The sequence below is a fragment of the Mastomys coucha genome, unplaced genomic scaffold (assembly GCF_008632895.1).
Source record: "Mastomys coucha isolate ucsf_1 unplaced genomic scaffold, UCSF_Mcou_1 pScaffold16, whole genome shotgun sequence".
Lineage (NCBI taxonomy): Eukaryota > Metazoa > Chordata > Mammalia > Rodentia > Muridae > Mastomys > Mastomys coucha.
This window is the reverse complement of record NW_022196898.1, coordinates 71,256,077-71,274,816: the sequence shown is the minus strand read 5'-3', so window position 1 is coordinate 71,274,816 and position 18,740 is coordinate 71,256,077. Positions and strand designations below refer to the sequence as shown.

The following is an 18,740-nucleotide window of genomic DNA, read 5'->3' as shown; positions in this document are numbered from 1 at the left end:
GGAGAGGAGAGGAGAGGAGAGGAGAAGAGAAGAGAAGAGAAGAGAAGAGAGGAGAGTTTCCCGTTTGAGCTCCTGTCCTATCTTCCTTTGGTGATGAATGTTGATGTGGAAATCTAAGTCTCTCCCAGTCACTTCTGGTTATGATGTTTCATCATATCAATAGTCCTAACTAAGAGACAGCAGTATGTGTTAGAATTAAAGATAAATGGGCTCAGTGAGTAATCACATAGCCACATATTAACAAAGAGAGACGTGGACTCAGTGGGCAATACATATAGTACTGTATGCTAGCAGATCTAGAGAAACCTGCACTGAAGCATGAAGATGTGTGTATGTGGAGATAGAGAAAATCTCAAAGCTGTTCAAATAGAAGGGAGGGTATAGAATCACATGTGCAGCCTTCTTCCACTTCTATATTTGTGGTTCCAGACGTGAAGAGAGAATGCCTATATGTAATTGCTTTGACATAAAATGTTTCTAGGACACATGCATGACATAGGGTTGATAGTAGAGAGAAATTGTGATGTAGATTTGCAGGAGAAATTGCTGAACAGCCACACAGTGACCAGTTCTGTGCCACCATCAAGCATGCTTCAGAGTACAACGGGTTGGCATGCTTCACACACAATGAAAATGAAGACGCTGTGGGTATGAGGAGCATGCGCTTCCGGTTTTATAGCTGAGATACTTCGTATCTGAAGGTCTATGCCTGACCCAATGTCCTGCATGTGGCATCTTAGTAAACAGAGAACAAGTGCAGAGTCAGATTTAGAAAATAGCTGAAAGGTACCAGAAGACTCCGGCCTTTCTTCTTCCCCCATTTCCTTCCTACCTCAATTAATACGGCAAATTTTCTTTTGACTGGATGGCATTCCCTAGTCATGAGTATTTAATGTAACTATTTATTTCAAGCTGTACAGTACTTTCAAAATATCTGTGTGTTTAAGGTCACTTGAGTATGGTGATGGTGATGATGGTGATGGTGATGATGGTGATGGTGGTGATGGTGACTGTGATGGTGGTGGTGGTGGTGGTGATGATGATGATGATGGTGATGGCGATGGTGATGATGATGTTGTCGAAGCAAAACATTTTTGAAATTCTTCTGTGACTCAGGTTGTTTTGCACTTTAACCAAAACAAATATAAATTTCGGTTTTATAACATCATCAAGTCCCTTGGCTCGCTTCTCAGCAGTTTGTACCATGTGGAAGGACTAATGATTTTACCATGTGAACAATGATAACTGTGGGTTCCTCTGAACAAGGTGGTTTGTAGAGTTCCTAAGAAATTGTTGTTAGGAAACATATAATATAGGAAAGTATTCCTGTAGACTGGCTTCTCTATAAATAACTTCTAAGAGATTTAAAATTTAAAGAACAATAAGCTATGAGCCAGACATACAGTTCTCACTACAAATTAATTTTAAATAGATTTCTTATCTGCTTACAATCTTCTATAAACTAAACTCTTACCTGAGTTAGAGACCACTATTGTCTTGATCACTGTTCTAGTCTGTAAAGAGACACTATGACTATGGCACTTCTCACAAAAGAAAGCATTGAATTGCTGCTTGCTTACTGTTTCAGAGGATTAGGCCATTAGCATCGTGGTATGGAGCATGGTGGCATACAGTTAGACATGGTGCTGGAGAAGGAGCTGAGAGTTCTACCTATGGATCCATAGTCAGCAGGAAGAGAGAGATACTGAGCTTGCGCTTTTGAAACATCAGAATTCAACCCCAAGTGACACACTTCCTCCAACAAGGCCACACTACCTGATCCTTCTCAAGTAGTGCCGCTTTCTGATGACTAAGCATTAACTATATTAGCCTATAGGGCCATGTTTAATCAAACCCCCATACCTACAATGTCATTTTCCCAGCTCCGCAGAACAATAGCTTATCTTACCTGCAGCAAATGGACGTCGCTGTTCTGGCTCACAAAATTTAAGCTTTTTAATATTGTGCTCCTTCTACATTTTTACACATCTTCCTTCTGACCTGACTCTCATAGCTGATATTGTCTTGCCCTGTTCGACCCTGGAAAACCTACTGCTCTTAATTTATTTCATGCCAAATTTCATGTATTTAAACATCATCCAAAGTCACTGGACTGGGACCCAAGTAGGGTCCCAGAGATCAAGAAGCAGCCCATGTGGGTCTGAGCTAAGTTGTGGAGCTCGGTGTTCTTGTAGGACTCCTAGCAGTGGGGTCGGGGCTGTCTCTGACTCCTCTGCCTGCCTTCATGATCCTTTACCTCCTACGGGGCTTCCTCATCCACCCTGCAAGTGAGAATATGTGTGCCTGGCCTTACTGTAGCTTGCTATACCATATTTGCTTGGTGTCCCCGGAAGACCTCCTCTTTTCTGAGGAAGGCAGGGACAGAGTGGACTGTGGAAAGGGGAGGATGTAGAAGCTGGAGGAGGGGAAAGAAAGAGAAACTGTAGTCAGGGTGTAATATATGAGTGAAGACTATGCCCCAGTGTAGGGGAAATGCCAGGTCCAGGAAGTGGGAGAGGGTGGGTCCATGAGCAGGGGGAAGGGGAAGAAACAGGGTTTTTTGTTTTTGGGGGGGGGGGTTTGAGAGGAAAACTGGGAAAGGAGATATCATTTGAAATGTAAATAAAGAAAATATCTAATAAAATAAAATAATTTAAAAGTGCGTTTCCGTTGAAACAGTTACATGCAGCTTGTGCGGAAGCTGCCATCACCAGTTCCTTCTCGTAAAGGTAGGGCGTCTTGGGCTGTTTCGTGGACGTCCTGCAGGTATTTTTCTTCATTCTGCTTTTTGTTGTTGTTAGAGTATTTACTCTCTACCAAAAAAAGATGAAACTCTGAACCAATGTGGAACCCCCATGACTTCCCATAAAACGCTGGATTAAAGGAGCTATCTTAAAATAAGAAAATAAATATTTAAAAATGTTGTTTTAAACAATCAGAAACATAGCAAGCACAGCAAGGGAAACAACTCCGTGGAAGAAGATGCTAACATGGAAGGAAGCCTTCGCCAGCGTGAATTTGATGGGATATTAAATATCTAGAATGAAAAACTCATTAAATTAAACAACAAAACAGCTCCAAAAGTATCCAATCAGTAAGTAGGGCAATAAATTAGAGAACTCTCAAAAGTAGAAATACTAGTGGTCAATCAATATATGCGAATATGTTGAACAACCGTAGATATCAGAGAAATGCTAGCAAAAAACTGCAGTGTGTGTCTCTCACCCTCATCAAAAGGGCTGCCTAGTGCGAATATAAAACATCCACTCTAGAACTCATGTGGAGGTTCCTCACAAATCTCAAAATGGAATTTAGCTTTGGCATTCATTTAAATAGGTTATTTAATTTAAAGGTTAAATATTCAATTAAATAGGTTATTTGTGTGTTTGTTTAAAAAATAATAATAAATAAATAAAGCAGAAACTTTAGCAGGGAGTCCCCACCTTTTAAACGTGTAGTACTGGGGGTTTTTTTCCAATTCACCAAATAAATCAGTAAGTTCAATGTGTTGTTTTCCCCTAGCAGGTGGAATCCAGTCCCATAAGCTGCTATGTTAGCTGAAGCCTCCCATCGGTGAGCTGAGTCTTTGTGATTGCTACAATTCAATTCATTCACATATGAGCCAAAGTCAGATTTCCAGGCAGTCATATTTTTTTAAATAATTTTTCATCTACCAAGTCTCTGAAGTTCAATTAGACACAGCCTCCAACATTTAATTCAATTTCCTCTCTATATTTTCATTATGCTGTGGGGGCAGTGCTTTAAAACTAAGAAGAAGAAAAATGTTTTCTGCAGGACACTTTTCATAGCAAAACTGAGTAACTCATCTGTGGTATGTTTCTGGCTGAGTAAGAAAGGATTTCTTCTAATTAATCGCTTCTAAAGCTATCATCAGCTGTAACTGTGTTCATTATTCTGTCACCGCAAGTCTAATGGTACAAGATCAGCTGTGTCTGTTCTCTAAATAGCTGAAGGAGGGTCTTTCAGAATAATGAGAGACATCAGAACAACACAAGCCACGGACACAAGGCCAACTTTAATTGAAAACCAGCGGTGTAAGCATTAGCGCTAATGCAGGAAATGTTAATATTTGTTCTGAAGCTGAAGCAAGAGCAGCACATTCTGGTGACTTTGTTTCTGTTATCCAGCAGAAACAGTCACTCATCAGTCATTAGCTTGTAACCAAAGGGCTGAAGTTGCAGTTCTGAATGCAGAGCCGGAAAAATTAAGCCAGTAATGGTGAAGACAACAAAACATGTCAAGCTAAATTGCTTTGAATGACATTGACCTCACCCCTGTACCTTTGAAACCTGTCCCTAATTGAGAGCAATAGATCTGCCCTCGTGGCTCTCTTTTAAAGCTTGTCGGGTCTCAAATTCAAAATGGTAAGATTTGTCTGGAAATCATTCTGCAATGGAGCTTTCCTCTGAGTAAGGAGTAAGGTGCGGGGCAAATATTAAAACAGAGCTCGGTGAATGTAAACTTTTGAAATCAAAGTCACATCTGTTTGATGCCATTAGAAGCAATGAAAAGGAATGAAAATGGCTTCAACATAAAACAGTTAGGATAACACAAAACATGGTTGATGTGCCAGATTCTCAAAATTTTTTTCTCATTTGCCAGCTGTATCTTTTCTTCTCTTTTACCATAACCCCAATAGAGTGATGAGAAACTTCAGTAAGCAAAAGAAAAAGTTAAATCATCACTGACTGGTGCTTACTTTTGTCCCTAGTAGCCTGCATGGCACCTTCCACACTATTAAAAGAAGAAAGACTACATTCAATGATGTAGACTTCAATTCTATTCAACAAATACTAGATGCCTATTACATAATTCTATTTTTAAATATTTCTTTAACTATTCGGTGAAAGCTAGAATAGTCATTGATCTTGGTGAATTCATATTTCACAACAGGGACCTATAACTATTAAAGACAATTTACTGTAATCATTGTTAAAAGATCAAAAAATCCAGTGGAGATGCAAGATGTGAATGAAGTGGAAATGTGGGAGGGGATATCAGGAGGAGTAAGTCAGATACCCAAATGCAGGAATGTGTTCCCTAGGATGGAAAGCAAAAGATGATAAATGGGAACATGAGAAGGAAGGAAGAGTTTAGTGGACTCTTAAAGTACAATAAGAGGAGTAAAGGCACAGAAATGAATAGATAGGAATATCGAGTAATATTCAAGTGAGACTGGAGATCATCTCCATGGTCAGAAGCTCTTGCTGCACAACCATGAAGACCTGATTTCACATTGTCAACATCCATGAAACAAGCTGTACGAGGATGCATTAAGCCCCAGGTCTGTGGGGCTCATGACAGAGAGCAATCACTCAAGGTTGCAGACTGCCAGCATAGCCAAAAAAAGTGCAAGCTTTTATTCCAAGGAGAAATCCTGCCTCCATGGCAGAGTGAGGCAGAGACTGATGGAGAAAACTCAGTGCTACTCCTTTGGTCGCCATATGCTCCTCAGTTTACATACCCACTCATGTCCCTGTGAATGTACCACATACACACACAAGAAGAGTCTAGGCTGCCAGGGAGAGGAGTTGGCAAGTAAAAATGCTTGTTCGAAGACTGAGGAATAGAATTCAATCCCAGTTAATTAAATAACTCTAAAAAGAAGGCAAGAAAGAGAAAGATTGGGACCATACACTAACATGTTAATGGTAGCTGCCATTTTGTTTTCCCTGCAGCGATACTGGAGTATCTCTATGTCAGGGGGAAATAAACGGGAGAACTGCTTCCAAGTCTCAGATTGGTGGGTCAGGAACAAAGATGGCTTTAGAAGCTGTGAATGAATGCCATGAGAGAAGTTCAAGTCAAGAGCCGTAGAATCTTGCCTGGTAGAAGAGATTTGAAGATGGATGCAGGAAAAAAAGGAGTGTTAAGAGATGTCAGATCTGTGCTGCTGAGCTGCTAGAACACTGTTATAAATAAGAAATGATGTTTCTTCAAACTCGCAGAAGCATCGATGACTACAGTCCTATAAATAGATATTACTTGCTATGCAATTGCTATGCAACAGGCTGTGCCTCGAGCTTCTTTATGACTGTGATGACAACTGTAAGGTCTGTCTTACTCATGGTGTTTGTTCTAGATAAAATCCCGAGAATTGAAATCCTTCAAAGATCTCAGAGCCACAGTTTCTTACATAATAGGCAGGACAAGACTACAGATGTAACAATACTGTCTATCAGCAAAGGGAACAGGAAAGTGTACAGGAAGAAAATAACTAGAGAGGAACATGCCACAGTAGGGTGAAAAGAGAAAATGTGTGATGTCAAGTTAGAGGAAACAAGAATAAATCCTTGAGAGAACTATTTTATTTTATTTTATTTTAGCTTCTGTTGTTTTTAAGATTTTTTTTCCATTCTGTAATAATTTAGCAACTCTTAGTTTAGTAGTGGCCATTTGGTGCTGGGTAGCTAGTTGAGGGGACTCTTCTCTGGGAAAGACTTTTTCTCCCACTCTCAGTATCCCTTACTTGCCTGTAGATTTTTGTCTAGAGATGGGAATCCTTGAGACTCCAGCCTTCCGTTAGCCCGTCAGAGTTGCCCTTGTTTAGCTTTAACGTAGCCATGTTTTTGAGACTTCACGGTCTAGCTTCCCTGACATTTCTAGAAGACACATTTCCTATAACTTTTCCATTCTCTTTTTTACAACTATCCATGACCCTTAGGTTTAGGAGGACTACTGTTGATGGATCAGTTAGGGCTGGGATCACTTGTTCTCTGCTTTTTAATCAATTGTGGTTTTTCTGTAATAATCTCCATATGTTGGGAATAGAAATGCCTTTGAAGGGAGGGGGTGAGAGCTACACTTACCTGTAGGTATGAGGATAAATACTTAGAATGCAGTTAGGAATTGCGCTGTTTTAGTAATGTGATGGTCGTAGGTCCTCCTCCAAGATCCATTACATCACTGTCATAGCACTATCATGTCACATCAAGCAGTCTGCTGCATTTCCAGTACTGAACATGATTTCTTCCCTGCTGGGTGATCCTTAAACTGACAGGTACCACTAAGATATGAGTGTCACTACTGTACCTTAAGAGTTATTGTGAGGGCTGGAGAGATGGCTCAGCGGTTAAGAGCACTGACTGCTCTTCTGAAGGTCCTGAGTTCAAATCCCAGCAACCACATGATGTCTCACAACCATCCATAATGAGATCTGATGCCCTCTTCTGGGGTGTCTGAAGAAAGCTACAGTGTACTTACATATAATAAATAAATCTTTAAAAAAAAAAAGAGTTATTGTGCCATGTTGATGATAGTTTTTGACATCTAGGTATGGGCACCATAGTTTGTTTGGGATCAATATCAATAGCTATGGATTGGTTGCTTCACTCTTTGGGAGCTCGTATGGCACTGGTACCATGAAAGCTAGTCCTAAGGGAGGAAACTTTCATGTCAGATCCAGTTAGGATTCTCGAAGTCCTGTGTCTGAAGTGAGTGGTGTCTTCAGCAATTGGGACTTATCTTCCACCTCTGCAGGTCAACCAGAGTCAATAGCTGGCCTTTTGACCAAATGTATTCTCTTTGTAGGTTTGTTCTTACCAATCCTATTGCTTGTTGCATGTGACTTTGTAACTGAGCCAATAAAAATATTGGAAAGGATACGTGTTTGGCAAAAGATGCACACGACATCCATTTCTGAGAGGACATTATGATTCATTAAGAAATACTTTTAAAAGAAATTGAAGTGTTTTATATTCTGATGAATTGAACTCCCTTTTGCCTTTTATTCCTTAAGAGCACAAAACAAACTCCAGGCTGGAGTCCAAAATCTAAAAGGGCCAAGAGGTGACATACTTCTCTTTCCTTGCATTGTACTTTGTGGTAGGTTGGCACACAAGAAATGGAGTTGAAAATCTAAGAGATTGGCTATGCGTACAGACTAGAAAGTTTTTCTCTTATAGGGTATCCTTGTTGGTGATGTTTTGTTTTGTTTTGTTTTGTTTCTGTCAATTTTACACAAGCTAAAGTTATCAGGAAAGAGAAACCTCCATTGACAAAAAAAAAATGCCTACATCAGATTGTCTGTAGGCAAGTGTGTAGGGCATTTTCTTTATTAACAATTGATGTGGGATGGACCAGCTCACCATGGGAGCTGCCACCCCTAGGCAAATGGACCTGGGATGTGTAAAAAGTTAAACTGAGCCAGCCAGGGGAAGCAAACAAATTAGCATCATCCCTCAATGCCTGCTGCTTCATTCCTGCCTGAGTTCCTGCCCTGACTTCCCTCAGATGGAATGTAATCTGAGAGTTATAAGATGAAGTAAATTTATTTTCCAAATCTATCTCAGACAGGGCCTACATTCAGTACTTTATAAATATTACCTCAGTTCTTTCAAATGACCTTCAGTTTCAGAAAAGCAACACCATTAACTAGCTCATAACTCATTTTGGATAGCCTGTCTTTATCAATACTGGTGCCATTTTGTTTTCAGTAGTTGTCAAGTAGAAAGGTAGGTATCCTGCTTCATTGCAGTGCAAACTGTGTTTCTGTGATTGAATAGCAAACTCCAGTGCGTTAGAGTCAGAGCGGGGTACTATAGCACCTCTGTTTCCCACTCTCTACCCCATGCAGACATGAGACTCAGGGAGGTGCGACAAGTAGTCACTAACTCTTTCATAACAATAAAGAAAAAGATAGAACTAGCAACTAACTAAGTTAATATACATCTTTAATTAATGCACTTACAAGCAGACCTAAGCTCAATAACTAGAATCATATACAAGAAGGCTAGCATAGGCTACAGTGTGCTTGTACTCCTAGTGCTGGGAAGGCAGAGACTGTGGATATGAAGAGCTCACTGAATAACTAGCCTCCCTATTGGGAGAATTCCAGTGAAGTGAAAGACCATGTCTCAGAGGAGTGGTGGAGGATGAGATAGACAGCATCAGAGGAACAATACATAAGGTTGATCTCGGGCCTCCACTTGCACACGTGAACCCATGTGTGCATGCACAAAGCAGGGAGTAAGGGCAAAAAGTTCTAAATGTCAGAAGAGAAGGGGTGACCAGAATCATAAGAGTCAGCCAGTAGTGCATAACTGTAACACTAATACCCTGAGACACTGTGAGGTTAGGGCCAGCCTGGGCTATGTAGTGGGACCCTGACTCAACAAGAGAGAGAGGAGTTGCCACAGACTTGATGCTGTTTTAAGAGAAGTAATCAGAAAGGTAATTTCTTAAAGCTTCAGTTTTCAGAGTCAAAATAATAAAAATGATGTGAACTGTTAGTAAACCATGGCTGCACCGACACGTGAGTAACTATTTAAAACTCACCCTCTACATATTTTGTTCATGAAAGTTCTAATATCTTTTCATGAAGAGAAGGTAGAACACTACTGAATAATTATGCTCAGAACTGGTGGTTTGAAAGGCTCTACCCAGCAAACAATGGAAATAGATGCAGAGACCCATATCCAAACAGTAGATGGAGCTCCTGGAGTCTTGTAGAAGAGCTGAGGGAAGAACCCAGAGAGGACAGGAACTCCATAAGAAGACCAACAAAGTCAACTAACATGGACCCTTACGGGCTCCCAGAGACTGAACTACTTGGATCTAGTCACCATGCCCCCCCTCAAGCACCCATATGTAGCAGATGTGCAGCTTGGCTTTCATGTGAGTCTCCCAACAACTGGAGCGGAGACTGTCCCTGAATCTGTTGCCTGCCTGTGAATACCATTTCCCTAACTGGGCTGCCTTCTCTGGCCTCAGTGGTAGAAGATGCATCTAGTCCTTCAGTGACTTGATGTGCCAGGGGTGGGAGGTGATACCCAGGGAGGGGGGTTTCTCTCAGAGGAGAAGGAGAGGGGGAAAGGGATGTGGAAAAGATATGTGCAAGGGGTACTGGGAGGAAAAGGGAAGCTGATATTGTATGTAAAATGAATAAAATAAAATTTAAAAACACAAAAACAGGAAAGAAGAGGAAAACAGAGAGAGAGAGAGAGAAAGAGAGAGAGACAGAAAAAGAGAGAGAGAGAGAGAAAGAGAGAGAGAGAGAGAGAGAGAGAGAGAGAGAGAGAGAGAGAGAGAGAGAGAGAGAGAGAGAGAGAGAGAGAGAACTGGAGCTTCACACTTGAAAGCCTGGGGACTCTGCCCTGGGAAGTACAGAATATTGATGCCCCACTCTTAAGTTGTACAGACCTCTTTTCTATCTATCATATCAAATCTCAATGTGACTTTTTCTCTACTACTACTGCTGGATTTTTTAATTTTCTTGGATATTTCTTTTAGTCATTTACACAAGGACCTGTTGCATTTTTTTTTTGTGTGTGACTATTAAGTAATCACACAACACTCCACACTTGGGGAAATTCCTCTTACTACATGAATTACTTGCTTTGTTATAGACAGAAGAATTTGTTCCATTTGCCCACAGATAACCAACAAGAAATATTTGAATTCATTCAGGCTTTCTAAATGTTCATTCTATATCCCAGATCAACTTAAGCAAAACCTATAGCAAGCACATTTACTTTATTATAAAATTTTCCCAACATTTAGTGTGGGTTTTTCAATGAGCAGGTTTATTCTACATGAGCTTCAACCACACCAAGGGTGAATTTTATCTCGCTGAGCACTGAACAGTTTCTGAAAGAGATTTTTCCTGTAAGGAATAAAGATAGACCCATGAATGCAGAAAAGGTTCTAATGTGTTACAGGACACCATGTGGTAATGTTGGTTCTAAGAAATGTAAACCAAAGGACAGTTAAATAACCTCATTAATTATTTATATTCTTAACTGGAAGCACTACAACATAAACCAAGTTCAATAGATTGAAATTATAAAACCCTAACTCATGGAATCCTGCTTCTTCAACTGGCTAACAGTTTGTGTTTCATGAGGGCACTGTGTGTGGTATAGGCTGTGTTATTAAGGATTGGCATGCTGTACCCAGTAGCTATGTAACAATAATTTTCTTAAATGATTAAGAATTATTTTAAACTAATTTTTGTTAGGAAAAATGTGTTTTACATTTTTTCTTTATTTACATTGCAAATATCAGCCCCTCCAACCTGCCCCCCCATCCCATCCTCCCTCTCCTTGCTCTCTGATCCACTCTCTCTGGCTTCTCTGTCCTGGCATTCCCCTACACTGAGGCATCAAGCCTTTATGAGACCAAGGGCCTATCATCTCATTGATGTCCCACAAGACAAACCTCAACTACATATGAGGCTGGAGCCATGGGTCCCTCTATGTGTACTCTTTGGTTGGTGGTTTAGACCCTGGGAGCTCTGGGGGTACTGGTTGGTTCATATTGTTGTTCCTCCTATGGGGCTGCATACCCCTTCAGCTCCTTGGGTTCTTTCTCTAGCTCCTCCATTGGGGACTTTGTGCATAGTCCAATGGTTGTCTGTGAACATCACTTCTGTATTAGTCAGGCACTAGCAGACCCTCTCAGGAGTCAGCTTTATCAGGCTCCTGTCAGGAAGCACTCGTTGGCATCCACAATAGTGTCTGGGTTTGGAAACTGTGTATCAGATGGATCCCTAGGTGGAATAATCACTGGAGGGCCCTTCCTCCAGTTTCTGCCCCAAATTTTGTCTCTGTATTTCCTACCATGGGTATTTTGATCCCCCTTCTAAAGAAGGACCAAAGTGTCCACACTGTGGTCTTCCTTCTTCTTGAGCTTCATGTGGTCTGTGAATTGTATCTTGGGTTTTTCGAACTTCTGGGCTAATATCCTCTTATCAGTAAGAACATGCCATGTGTGTTCTCATATGATTGGTTTACCTCACTCTGGATGATATTTTCTAGTTCCATCCATTTGATAAGAATTTCATGAATTCATTGTTTTTAATAGCTGAGTAGTACTCCATTGTGTAAATGTATCACAATTTCTGTATCCATTCTTCTGTTGAAGGACATCTGTATTCTTTCCAACTTCTGGCTATTATAAATAAGGCTGCTATGAACATAGTGGAGCATGTGTCCTTATTACATGTTGGAGCATCTTCTGGGTATATGCCCAGGAGTGGTATAGCTGGGTCCTCTGGTAGTACTATGTCCAATTTTCTGAGGAACTGCCAAACTGATTTCCAGAGTGGTTGTACCAGCTTGCAATCCCACCAGCAATGGAGGAGTGTTCCTCTTTCTCCACATCCTCACCAGCATCTGCTGTCACCTGAGTTTTTGATCCTAGCCATTCTGACTGGTGTGACGTGGAATCTCAGGGTTGTTTTGATTTGCATTCCCTGATGACTAAGGATATTAAACATTTCTTTAGGTGCTTCTCAGCCATTCAATATTCCCCAGTTGAGAATTCCTTGTTTGGCTCTGCACCCATTTTTAATAGGGTTATTTGATTCTCTGGAGTCTAACTTCTTGAATTCTTTGAATATATTGGATTAGCCCTCTATCACATGTAGGATTGGTAAAGATCTTTTCCTAATCTCTTGGTTGCCTTTTTGTCCTATTGACAGTGTCCTTTGCCTTACAGAGGCTTTGCAATTCTATGAGATCCCATTTGTAGATTCTTGATCTTAGAGCACAAGCCATTGGTGTTCTGTTCAGGAATTTTTCCCCTGTGCCCATATGTTTGAGGCTCTTCCGCACTTTGTCCTCTATAAGTTTCAGTGTATCTGGTTTTATGTGGAGGTCCTTGATCCACTTGGACTTGAGCTTTGTACAAGGAGATAAGAATGGATCAATTTGCCTTCTTCTACATGCTACGCCAATTGAACCAGCACCATTTGTTAAAAATACTTTCTTTTTTCCACTGGATGGTTTTAGCTCCTTTGTCAAAGATCAAGTGACCATATGTGTGTGGGTTCATTTCTGGGTCTTCAGTTTTAATCCATTGATCTTCCTACCCGTCTCTGTACCAATACCATGCAGTTTTTATCACTATTGCTCTGTAATACAGCTTGAGGATAGGTATGGTGATTTCCCCTAGAAGTTCTTTTATTGTTGAGAATAGTTTTCCCTATCCTGGGCTTTTTGTTATTCCAAATGAATTTACAAATTGCTCTTTCTAACTCTGTAAAGAATTGAGTTGGAATTTTGATGGGGATTGCATTGAATATGTAGATTGCTTTCAGCAAGAAGACCATTTTTACTGCATTGATCCTGCCAATCCATGAGAGGGAGATCTTTACATCTTCTGAGATCTTTGATTTCTTTTCAGAGACTTGAAGTACTTATCATATAGATCTTTCACTTGCTTAGTTAGAGTCACACCAAAGTATGTAATATTATTTGTGACTATTGTGAAGGGTATCATTTCCCTAATTTCTTTCTCAGCCTGTTTATCCTTTGAGTAGAGGAAGGCTACTGACTTGTTTGACTTAATTTATATCCAGCCATTTTGCTGAAGTTGTTTATCTGATTTAGGAGTTCTCTGGTGGAATTTTTGGGGTCACTTAAGTATATGATCATATCATTTGCAAAAGGTGATAATTTGACTTCTTCCTTTCCAATTTGTATGCCTTTGACTTTCTTTTGTTGTCTCATTGCCCTCACTAGAACTTCAAGTACTATGTTGAAAAGACAGGGAAAGAGGGGGCAGCCTTGTCTAGTCCCTGATTGTAGTGAGATTGCTTCAAGTTTCTCTCCATTCAGTTTAATGTTGGCTACTGGTTTGCTGTATATTGCTTTTACTGTGTTTAGGTATTGAATTTCTGATCTCTCCAAGACTTTTTAACATAAAGGGGTGCTGAATTTTTTCAAATGCTTTCTCAGCATCTAATGAAATGATCATATGGATTTTTTTTCCTTTGAGTTTGTTTATATAGTGGATTATGTTGATGGATTTCCATATATTGAACCATCCCTGCATCCCTGGGATGAAGCCTACTTGATCATGATGGATGATCATTTTGATGTGTTCTTGGATTTGGTTGGCAAGAATTTTATTGAGTATTTTTTGCATCAATGTTCATAAGGGAGATTGGTCTGAAGTACTCTTTCTTCGTTTAGACTTTGTGTGGTTTAGGTATAAGTGTAATTGTGGCTTCATAGAATGAATTGAGTAGTGTACCTTCTGTTTTTATTTTGTGGAATAGTTTGAAGAGTATTGGTATTAGGTCTTCTTTAAAGGTCTAATAGAATTCTCCATCTGGTCTTGGGCTTTTTTTGGTTGAGAGATGTGGCTGCCTGCAGCCACACATGAATGGGTCTTCTGGAATGGGAGTTAGAGCCTGTGAAAAATTAAGGGAACCGGAATGTGGGAAGGGGTTAAAAAATGAGACCAAGGCATGGTGTGCTTTCAGTCCTCCGAGATTAATGAACTTTCTTTGTTAACAGGAGTTAGTCAGGCAAAACCCCTCCCCCAGTCTGTCAGCAACTCATGGCCCAATCAGCATCTTCATCTTCAGTCTCTGGAGGTAGGACTTCCAGCCTAACAGGAACTTGGAGAGAGGCGTGGCTATTAGCAGGAGGTTGGAGAGAGGTGTTACTATTTGCAGGAGCTTAGAGAAAGGCGTGGCTATTTGTAGCAAGGCAAGGTCTGAAAGAGCTCTCAGCTGGGGGAGGGTCACAGGGAGACTATTAATGACTGCTTCTATTTCTTTAGGGGTTATGGGACTGTATAGAAAGTTTATCTGATCCTGTTTTAATTTTGGCACCTTGTATGTGTCTAGAAAATTGTGCATTTCATCCATATTTTCCAGTTTTGTTAAGTATAAACTTTTGTAGTATGATCTGATGATTTTTGAAATTCCAGTTTCCATTGTTATGTCTGCCTTTTCATTTCTGATTTTATTAATTTGGATACTGTCTCTGTGCCCTCTGGTTAGTCTGGCTAAGGGTTTATCTATCTTATTGATTTTCTCAAAGAACCAGCTCCTGGTTTTGTTGATTCTTTGTATAGTTCTTTTTGTTTCTATTTAGTTGATTTCAGCCCTGAGTTTAAATATTTCCTGCTGTCTACTCCTCTTGGATGTATTTGCTTCTTTTTGTTCTAGAGCTTTCAGGTGTGCTGTCAAGCTGCTAGTGTAAGGTCTCTCCAGTTTCTTCTCTGGAGGCACTTAGAGCTATAAGTTTTCCTCTTACAACAGCTTTCATTGTGCCATATAAGTTTTGGTATGATATGTCTTCATTTTAGTTAAATTCTAAAAAGTCTTTAATTTCTTTCTTTATTTCTTCCTTAATCAAGTTATCCACTGAGTAGAGCGTTGTTCAGTTTCCATGTGTATGTGTATTTCTCATTGTTTGTGTTGGAATTTAAGACCAGCCTTAGTCCGTGGTGATCTGATAGGGTGCATGGGATTATTTCAGTCTTCTTGTATCTCTTGAGGCTTGTTTTGTGGCCAATTATATGGTCAGTTTTGGAGAAGGTACCATGAGGTGCTGAAAAGAAAGTATATTCTTTTGCTTTAGGATGAAATCTTCTATAAATATCTGTTAGATCCATTTGGTTCGTAATTTCCAGGAGTTTCACTGTGTCTCCATTTAGTTTCTGTTTCCATGATCTGTCCATTGATGAGAGTGGGGTGTTAAAGTCTCCCACTATTATTGTGTGGGGTGCAATGTGTGCTTTGAGCTTTAGTAAAGTTTCTTTTATGAACGTTGATACCCTTGCATTTGGAGCATAGATGTTCAGAATTGAGAGTTCATCTTGGTAGATTTTTCCTTTGATTAACATGAACTGTCCTTCCTTATCCTTTCTAATAACTTTTAGTTGAAAGTTGGTTTTACTTGATATTAGAATGTCTACTCCAGCTTGTTTCTTGGGACCATTTGCTTGGAAAATTGTTTTCCAACCTTTTACTCTGAGGTAGTATTTGTCTTTGTCACTGAGGTGCATTTCTTGTATGCAGCAAAATGCTGTGTCCTGTTTATGTATCTAGTCTCTTAGTCTATGTTTTTTTTTTTATCATGGAATTGAGTCCATTGATATTAAGAGATATTAAGGAAAAGTGATTGTTACTTCGTGTTATTTTTGTTGTTAGAGGTGGCATTATGTTTGTGTGCCTATCTTCTTTTGGATTTGTTTTAAGATTACTTTCTTGCTTTTTCTAGGGTATAACACCTCCTTGTGTTGGTGTTTTCCATCTATTTTCCTTTGTAGGGCTGGATTTGTGGAAAGATATTGTGTAAATTTTGTTTTGTCGTAGAATATCTTATTTTCTCCATCTATAGTGATTGAGAGTTTTATTGGTTATAGTAGCCTGGACTGGCATTTATGTTCTCTTTGAGTCTGTATGATATCTGCCCAGGATCTTCTGGCTTTCATAGTCTCTGGTGAGAAGTCTGGTGTAATTCTGATAGGCCTGCCTTTATATGTTATTTGACCTTTTTTCCTTACTGCTTTTAAAATTCTTTCTTTGTTTAGTGTATTTGGTGTTTTTATTATTATGTGTTTTTATTATTATCTGATTTCTTTTCTGGTCCAGTCTATTTGGAGTTCTATAGGCTTCTTATATGTTCATGGGTACCTCTTTCATTAGTTTAGGAAAGTTTTCTTCTATAATTTTGTTGAAGATATTTACTGGCCCTTTAAGTTGGGAGTCTTTGTGCTCTTCTATACCATCATCCTTCAATTTGGTCTTTTCATTGCGTCCTGGATTTCCAGAATGTTTGGGGTTAGGAGGTTTTCGCATTTTGCATTTTCTTTGATTATTGTGTCAGTGTTTTCTAAGGTATCTTCTGCCCCTGAGATTCTCTCTTTATCTCTTGTATTCTATTGGTGATGCTTGCATCTATGACTCCTGATCTTTTTCCTAGGATTTCTAATTCCAGAGTTGTCTCCTTTTGTGATGTCTTTATTGTTTGTATCCATTTTTAGATCTTGGATGGTTTTCCTCATTTCCTTTGCCTGTTTGATTGTGATTTCCTGTAATTCTTTAAGGGATTTTTATGTTTTCTCTTTAAGAGTTTCTAACTATTAAGCAGCTTGCTCTAAGTAAAGCAGACCTTGACAAGCCTTAAAAAAAAAAGTTTCAAATTGTTTACCTGTATTCTCCTATATTTCTTTAAGGGAGTTATTTATGTCCTTCTTAACATCCTCCATTATCATCATGAGAAGTGACTTTAGATCCAAATGTTGCTTTTCTGGTGTGATGGTGTATCCAGGACTTGCTATGGTGGAAGAATTGGGTTCTGACGATGCCAAGTAACCTTGGTTTCTGTTGCTTCTGATGGCTTGCCTCCCACCATCTGATTATCTCTAGTGCTATCTGCCCTCACTGGAGTCAGTGACTGGAGCTTGTCCTTCCCATAGTTCTAGTTGAGGCAGAATTCCTCAGAGTCTAGCTGTCTCTGTAATCCTGTGATTCCAAGATCCTGTAATCCTGAGATTCTGGGTGCGTCAGAGTTCCTGGGACTCAAGCTGCATCTGAGATCCTGAGATCCTGGTATGACCAAGCTCCTGGGATCCTGGGATCCTAAGATCCTGGTCCTGTGAGAGTGCCTGGGAGTGGAACCTCCTCTGGGGGCTGTGGGACTGGCCACCGAGTTCGGACCCAAGGTAGACCAGCCAGCAAATATGCTAAAATTTCAGAAAAAAAAATTCCCATTGAGCCTTATCAATAACGTACTTCACTGGACATTAATATAATGATAGTTTTTAGGATACATACAAAGTCTAAAAACAGGTCATGATTGAAATCCTTATGTAGACCATTTAATTTTTTTTAAAAAAAAGTCTATATTTCTATGATCATTCTGCCCTTTGGTGTTAAAATAACCTGTTTATGCCAAAGTTCATTTGCCTTTTTCAGATCAGTATTTTCATGACCCATTTGTCTAACTATGGAAACGACCGACTGGGATTATATACATTTGTGAATCTAGCCAATTTCGTGCAGACCTGGACCAACCTTCGTCTTCAGACCCTGCCTCCCGCTCAGCTGGCTCACAAGTATTTTGAGCTCTTTCCTGATCAGAAAGACCCTCTCTGGCAGGTAAAATCAGATCAATAATTGGTATAAATAATTAATCCCACGAACACAGTTTGTTGTTCCATGAAGTCATTCAAATTCGAGAACTCAGAGCATCTAAGTGAAACTGCGCATTTGGGAAACATTAAGATTTGAGAAACTACTTCCTACTGATTTGTAGGCCTATATTATTGCTACACATTAAGCCTCATTTTTTCTGTTTCTTTTCCCATTAGAAGGTATACGATATTCAGTGTGGGGTTCTGTAGTACGTGGTGGTATATTCAATCAGGAGTGAGAAATCAATTTTCAGACTGTCATAGGTTGGACAGAGAAAATGATGAACAAGTTCTGTGTTAGGCCATCAGCCAACTAGTCACACACACACACACACACACACACACATGCACACACACACACATGCACACACACACACAGAGAGAGAGAGAGACCTGTAGTTACTAGTCCACAGTCCACGTTAGCAGCTCTCTGGAGTGAACCCAGTGCTGATAGCCTATATTACTCTGCAGCTGCTTTCACGAGCATCATTTCTCCTTAGCAACTACAATTTGCTGTGTGTTAGACACTTGAAAACACATACAATTTTCCCACTAACTTCACACTTTATTTTTAAACTGAAATCATTATCATTGTGGGAGAGTGGTTTAAAACAAACTGTTATACAGAATAATAACCAAAAAAAGTATATCACTTTTGTCTTTGCTACATATAAGCAATTTTATTTAATTCATGTAGCTGTAGTGCTAACTGGCCAGAAAGGAAAGGAAAAGTGGGCCAGCTTGTTCATTCATGAAATAGTACTTAACAATGCTGTTCTTATGTGCTAGTGTGTTCTAGACACAGCTACACAGTCTGTCTGGTTTTAAACAGACAAAAAAAA

The 18,740-nt window shown here is 39.7% G+C and overlaps 1 protein-coding gene across 5 annotated transcripts in view; it reads left to right on the top strand.

Moving 5' to 3' along the window:
* Positions 1 to 18,740, top strand: part of Ndst3 (N-deacetylase and N-sulfotransferase 3) — a 163,460-nt gene that overhangs the window by 109,313 nt on the left and 35,407 nt on the right. For 4 of the 5 annotated variants that reach the window (XR_004119821.1, XM_031375364.1, XM_031375362.1 and 1 more), the window contains exon 7: positions 17,681 to 17,863. Coding sequence is in view for 4 of the 5 variants with exons in the window: in XM_031375364.1 (XP_031231224.1) it covers positions 17,681 to 17,863 (183 nt within the window). In the remaining variant the exon portion in view is untranslated. Of the gene's footprint in view, positions 1 to 3,522; positions 3,574 to 17,680; positions 17,864 to 18,740 lie in introns of those variants that run through there. The other variant, XM_031375365.1, reaches the window with a different exon arrangement.